The sequence below is a fragment of the Anarrhichthys ocellatus genome, unplaced genomic scaffold (assembly GCF_004355925.1).
Source record: "Anarrhichthys ocellatus isolate YVR2014 unplaced genomic scaffold, GSC_Weel_1.0 scaffold4, whole genome shotgun sequence".
NCBI classification, from domain to species: Eukaryota; Metazoa; Chordata; class Actinopteri; order Perciformes; family Anarhichadidae; genus Anarrhichthys; species Anarrhichthys ocellatus.
Genome location: NW_022280034.1, coordinates 9,757,583 through 9,764,457, shown reverse-complemented (window position 1 = coordinate 9,764,457; position 6,875 = coordinate 9,757,583). Strand labels below are relative to the sequence as shown.

The 6,875-nt window shown below is 41.3% G+C and overlaps 1 protein-coding gene across 1 annotated transcript; it reads left to right on the top strand.

The window, feature by feature from the left end:
• Window positions 1-6: 6 nt before the first annotated feature.
• On the top strand, window positions 7-6,681 carry syt5b (synaptotagmin Vb). Its single transcript, XM_031843182.1, has 10 exons — window positions 7-1,296; window positions 1,549-2,097; window positions 3,006-3,233; window positions 4,113-4,288; window positions 4,384-4,482; window positions 4,642-4,809; window positions 5,170-5,337; window positions 5,505-5,622; window positions 5,770-5,903; window positions 6,007-6,681. The coding sequence occupies exons 3-10, from the start codon at window positions 3,011-3,013 to the stop codon at window positions 6,214-6,216; spliced, it is 1,296 nt and encodes a 431-aa protein (XP_031699042.1). The 5' UTR covers window positions 7-1,296; window positions 1,549-2,097; window positions 3,006-3,010; the 3' UTR covers window positions 6,217-6,681.
• Window positions 6,682-6,875: the final 194 nt, after the last annotated feature.

Sequence of the window (6,875 nt, the reverse complement as noted above, 5' to 3'; positions counted from 1 at the left end):
CTCCAAATGGAGGTTTTGTTTTATCACAGACTGCATTTCTAAAAGACAAAAAGATATTGTAATCAATGTGACTAGTAGAAGAGTAATGTTGACGCTAAACCAATCCCAGTTAAGACAAAGCCATTACTGAACTTCAGACAGATAACGTTGAAGTTAAGACTCCAGAAGACAAATACATATTTCTTACCTTTCCTTTCCTTTCACACTCAGCTAACGTTATCTTGACTGACAGACACTCGCCTGGTGAAGTAAGCTTATCGATGTTCTGCACGTCTTTGCTGGCCAGCTTTTAAACACCCGGTGTTTAACGGCTTCAGTAAAGCATCAGCCAGACTGTCCTCGTGTTATTAAGTTAATTGAGTTCAGGTGTGACGGCCTCTTGCTTTAAGCAGGGCCTGCTGTGGGCGTTCCCTTGTTGCTTGTCTATGTTGTCTTGCAGGTACCTTGTAGGCGGAGCCTATCAGTACAATTGGCAGCACCTGGCCAGTTTCCCAGGGCCACCGGGTATTTAGGACCTGCCTGCCGCAGTCCGCGTTCTCCTCTGTTCCTGCAGCAACATGTTTTCGGTTGTTGAGCAATAAATGTACCTCTTTCCGTTTAAAAACCCGTGTGACTCGAACCACACCATAAAATACACATGCAAGACGCCTACTCTGCCACTTGGTTCCCCTTGCAGCACAGCACAAAGCCCCACACGAAAAATAAAACAGAAAATGGCCCATTCAATTGGTTAGTTAAAAGGCACACTAAATCAAATAAGTCTGGTGGTGGTTGGCTCCTCTCGTGTCTTTGTTTAGAACTTTCTAGACTGGAACACTGTCTCCTCCCCCAGTTGAAGACATGCAGGTGACTAAAATCTTTCTTCTTGGCTGATGTGCCTATAGGCAATCACTCCAAGCTTTGGTCCCTCACCAAACATGAATCAAATCAGTCACCAAACAAAGGCTGGCCTCAGCAGCCCTCTCAGGTGTGTCTGAGTTCAGGAAGAAAGGCCCAGGTGAACTTCCCACCTACTCTGCCCCCTGTTGCCTGGGTGCTAATGGTAGGCTGCCTGTTACCTGCCTTCCCACATAATCAAAGAGAGAACATGATGACTTAATGAGAGCAGCTGTGTTTACAAAAACATCATTAGGGAATAATTAAAACGGTCTGTAGTAGTGTTGAATATGCTTTAATCTAGAAGAGAGCCCTCACAGTGAAAAAAAGCTCCTGTTAATTAGCTGACCCCACTGACAAAATCCATGTGTTGATAAGACACTCTTCTTACAGACTCCAGCGGGAATATAATGCAACCAAGTACGTAACAATACAATGACAAATTACATTTTTGTTGCCATGTTAAGTGTTCTTCTTTCATTTTGTTTCCCTGCGCAGTTTAGTTAGTGATCTATTAGAGGAGGCTGTTGCATGTTGGATTGGAGCCACTGGGATCTCCAGATGTAGAAGTGCAAACAAGTGGCAGCATGCCTGGGGATTACTGTTCACAGTGCTCTAAATACGTGTGTGTGTGTGTGTGTGTGTGTGTGTGTGTGTGTGTGTTGTGTACAGTTAAATGGTAAGCCACGGGATGGGGAGGATGGAATATCCACTCTCACTGAAAGTTGTTGGTAGACTGCGAGGACAGCTCTGCTGAGGGGATTAGTGTAGGGTCGGCTGCACTACAATCTCTTCAATCCGATGGATAAACACAACCACCCCTGCCATGTTTTATCGCTCTCTTTTCCTACTCAACAAGAAGAAGCCTTAAAATGTGTGAAATCTTTTAACAGTGGAGTGGTAATATACGAAAAGGTGACTGTCGCACTTCTTGCATCTTTTGTCCAGAGACATACAGCAACAGATGTGTTGCCAGCATTCTAATATCGGGAGGAGGGGAGGGGGGGATTAAATCACAACGCTGCTCTAGTGATTTGACAGCGCTTCAGCTTTGATAGAAAGGGTTTGCAGGGAGCCTGCCAGTCAGAGTCCGCAGCATACCGAGGGAACGATGATGGGTGTGTGAGGGCCACAAGGGAAGCAACAAGAAATACACTTCGAACCAAAAGTTGCTTCAAAAGCTCTGTCGGCATAGAGGGAATCAAAGGGACATATCAACAGGTGAGATGAATATGCATAGGATTTCAAACATTTCTGTTTTGATTAAGAGCACTACATTTCAACAAATTTGAGCTGGTTAGAATAAGCTATAATTTTGTTGTTGTTTTTTTAATGATAAAATCGCGTTTAGATTTGAACATACCCACCTAAATATGTAGCGCTCCTCTTTGTTGTTGTTTTTATGTGAATGATTTTCCTATAGTGTCCTATGAATCTGAAATAAACCATCACACCCAATAAACGGCTGATAAGAGATCCCTATAAATGTGAATAGATGTCATTAGTGTTTTCATCTCGGTCAGTAATTTGAGAAAGTTCTGTGATTCCAACAAATATGTTACTTTCTATGTACATTATAGTCCTAAAATGATATATATATATAATTTAAAAATGTAATATTATATATAACATGATTGTTTTTATTATTATTTAAATTACTTTAAAAAGGATAAATATTCTTGAAAACTAGAAATACCTGCAATTTTTTTCCTTACTCCACTGGACTTCTCTTGAAAAATACCTTTCAGAAAACTCTTCAGGGGAGGAGACCAACTCCTGTTTATTTATTCATTTAAGCTTTGAGGAGGGATTTTGGACTAATACTGTAGGGCCACAGATTAATCCAGTTACATGCATAGACAGTGATGAGAGAAAAATAGGGATGGGACAAACGTGGGAGTGAAAGCAGGAGAGATGACAGAGAGAATGAGAGTAACAGAGGGATTTGGGTCAACCATGTTGAGCATCTGGCTTAAAGATGTCCTATGCTCTTGAACTGTACAGCAACGCATGGACATAGGGATTACATAGCGCGCATACACAGTTGTGTTATCTCTCAGTGCAGGAGCCAATATGACAGAGAATCTAACAAACCAACAATAACTGCTCTGATTCTACCGTTTTGACAGCTGCCATGAGGCTGGACAGCGCAGGGATCCGGGCCCGGAGGGCTGCGGAGCCGTCTGAACCAGAGCAGGAGGAAGCAACAGAGCCGGGTCACCATGAGCACTCCCCTACTGAACACCATGAGCACTCTCATACTGAACACCATGAGCACTCGCATACAGAACATCACCCCGGCCACGACTACAACCACATGAAGGAGAAGTTCATGACTGAGCTTGGTCATCTGCCAAGTAAGCCACTTCTAGAAGTTCAGAACGTAATTTACTTCATGAAATAAGCTGTAGCCTGTATTTTACATCATCTTAGGTTATCATTTCATAGAGAAAATCCACCCCAGTACAGCATCGATATTATGATACATAATACATATTGTATTGACCAGTGTCTTTTTTTTAAAGGTTCAAGGTATTGTTTGAGTTTTTTTGACTTATGATTTATCGGACCATGAGCTTGTTTTCTTGGTCATCATACCAGCTATTTGTGACGTTCATACCCATGACAATCTAAGTGGAAAAACTACTGCTGCGGTGCTATGAGTAAGGCACCTACTGGTGAGCTGTGCTGCTGGGGACTGTGGTTGTACAGGGCAGCTCCCAGCTTAGAGTGTGTTATTATCTGATTGTGGAGAAGGGTGTTGCTGACGACACACATGCATGCTCATCAAACCGTCTCCAGAAAACAAGTGCTTGAAAATGACGCTCTCAGTTGTGCTTTCAAGCTTTTGAAAAGGAGTTTATGTTCAACAATATTGTTGGAACTAGTAGCAGCAAACCGATTTATGAATGTGTATTTTTCTTTGATGTAATCTCAAGATGTGTAAAATATAAATCCTCTTGAAAATCCTGATGCGTACGATTTTTTTACAAAGCCTTCAATCGAGAAGGTGTTTAAAAGTTTACTTAAAAATCTGTTTCAGATTCATGATTTTTGTGTTTTTTATTGTTGTTTTGTTGTTGTTTTTTGGGGGTCTGGATTTTTCCACATCACTATTGCGAACATATATCAGATATATATCAGGGGGTCCGACATCCACTCATTTCTGCCATAATAAGCATATTCCCATTTTGCATACTACTTATGAGTGAATTCACCTTCTTATTATTTTGCAGTTCCCATGTGGGCCGTAGCAGCCATTGTTGTGGTGGTCCTGGTTTTGGTGGCATGCTTCCTCTTCTGCCTTTTCAAGAAATGCTTCGGGAAAAAGAAAAAGCCAAAGAAAGTGAGGGAGAGGAAGACAGGTCGCCGCAAAAAGGAAAAGGAAGGTGAAGGAGAGGCTGGGGAGAAGGTATACGTTATGTCCAGTAACACATGATTGTATAATCTTACCTGATCTGGATCTGCATGATGAATATCCAATGCACTTCTGTCTTAATCTGGCAGGAGGGAGAGGTGAAGAAGGAAGGAGAGGAACAGGAGAAAGAACAGGAAAAGTTGGGAAGGCTGGAGTTCTCATTGGACTACAACTTCACAGATACCCAGGTAGGTCCTGTGTGAAAACAGAATCATTATCAGTGGCATCAAAGGTATTCATATTAATGATTAGAATATAGGGACTCTACAAATATCTACCAGGAAGGAATTTATACACTTTTGTCATGACCACTGATCATTCTGACACCTGTTGTCTTTCCTCTTAAGCTCATAGTGGGTATTCTTCAGGCTCAAGACCTTGCTGCTATGGACATGGGGGGAACCTCAGACCCCTATGTCAAAGTCTTTTTTTTGCCAGACAAAAAGAAGAAGTATGAGACCAAAGTACAACGCAAGAATTTGTGTCCTGTTTTCAACGAGACTTTCATCTTTAAGGTACCATGTGCCTGACATCGTGCGTTCGTCGACTTGATGTTGTCTGTGTTTTGTTTGCTTTTTCTCTCGTCTTTATGTCTCTGTCGCAGCTTGTGTTGGTGTTCCAGGTTGTTGATGACATGTCACTTTTTACCCCCCCGTGAGACAGAAGTTTGGCCTATGTCTCTACTTCCCCTCGTCTTTAATCTTTCAATCCCTGAATGGCGTCTGTCAAGGTATCCCTCCCCCTAAAATATCAAAGCAGAATGTTTTTAATCGTCTCCTGTCGCTATATGTTCCTTGTAGTTGTCTGCATTTGAGAATTTGATAACACATAAACAAAATTGTAGATTCTAATGCTGTGACAACCTTTCTTTCTAGGTCCCATATGCAGAGTTGGGCGGAAAGACTTTGGTGCTGCAAGTTTTTGACTTTGACCGTTTCTCCAAACATGATATGATCGGCGAGATAAAGATTCCCATGAACAGCGTTGACTTGGGCCAGCCAATGCAACAATGGAGAGACGTGGAGAGTGGTGAAAAGGAGGAGGTATGATATATTGTATTATCATGTTGTGCGTATTTATATTTACTAAATAATACACTCTTTGCCTTGCTTCTCAAAATTAATAATCATAATAATCAGCAGTTTAATAAAAGATGTCTTCATTTTAATTTGATGGGACTTGATGGTGATCCATAATACTTTCCTTTCAGCAAGAAAGACTGGGCGATGTCTGCATTTCTTTACGATATGTACCCACTGCTGGAAAACTGACGGTGAACATCATGGAGGCAAAGAATCTGAAGAAAATGGATGTTGGTGGTTTATCAGGTAATTAGGCCTCCTGTCATTATTATCATTCAGAATCATTCAGCTAAATTCTTCGTAAAACTGGGCTACTACAAACTTCAGTCCTCGGAGGAAATAAAATAGCCCAATAAAACCTAACTATATCACCTTCATTTCCTCCTTTATAAGATCCGTATGTGAAGATTATTCTGCAGCAAAATGGGAAACGGATTAAGAAGAAAAAGACGACCGTTAAGAAAAACACGCTCAATCCTTACTTTAATGAGAGTTTCAGTTTTGAAGTCCCCTTCGAGCAGATACAGGTAGGCTGCGTCTTCATATCAATTGTCTATTTGAATTTGAGCAGGCTCTTAGTGTTGATGTGGGGATTGATTTGACATCACGTCTTTCTTTTTTGTCTTTCAGAAAGTGCAGGTCGTCATCACAGTGCTTGACTACGATAAACTTGGGAGCAATGACCCCATTGGAAAGACCTTCATGGGTTATGGAGCTACAGGAGTTGGCCTGCGCCACTGGTCAGATATGTTAGCCAATCCCAGACGTCCAGTAGCCCAGTGGCACACTCTGCTGCCAGAAGAAGAAGTCGACGCGGCAGTCAAAGCAAAACCTCGTTAGAGTCGGACCTTGTTTGGATATCAAATACTGCCAATTTATATATATTTTACTTATTCTAATAGTCCTGATGTGTTGTCAAGTCACATGTCCTGTTTTCCATTTTGTTTCTTGTAAGATACTTTAATGTGTGTGTGTGGTGCGTGTGGTGTGTGGGTGTGTGTGTGATGTACAGACAAAATGTGGTTGTTACTCAGCTTCCCCTATTTACCTTATACATGACTTTATATTTGTATGATTGTAAAACACGTATCTGTAAATCCTTTGTGTACGCTCATGCATGGGCCTACTAAAATGTGGATGCATAAAGGAATGATTTGGACAGGTGTTGTAAATGAGTGGACAGGTGTTGTAAATTAGCGTTTCGCTACAAACACTAAACAGTGCATCTGGTCCTTGTGCATAAATGTATGTTACAATTCTAATGCTACTGTGATGTCCATATCAAATAAAATAAACATAACATAACATTTCAGGGTTACTCTGTGTTCTAAAGTTACGCTGGAGACACGGTAGAGCTTCTGCATCTCATGGCATGCACACTGGGCCTTTTTATCCTTTTTGTAGTGATGTGGTGCAACAGAGTCCTATTTCACATCAATGCTTATCTTACTCCCATAATATTAGATAGAAAGGAGTATTATGGATAATACAATTATCCA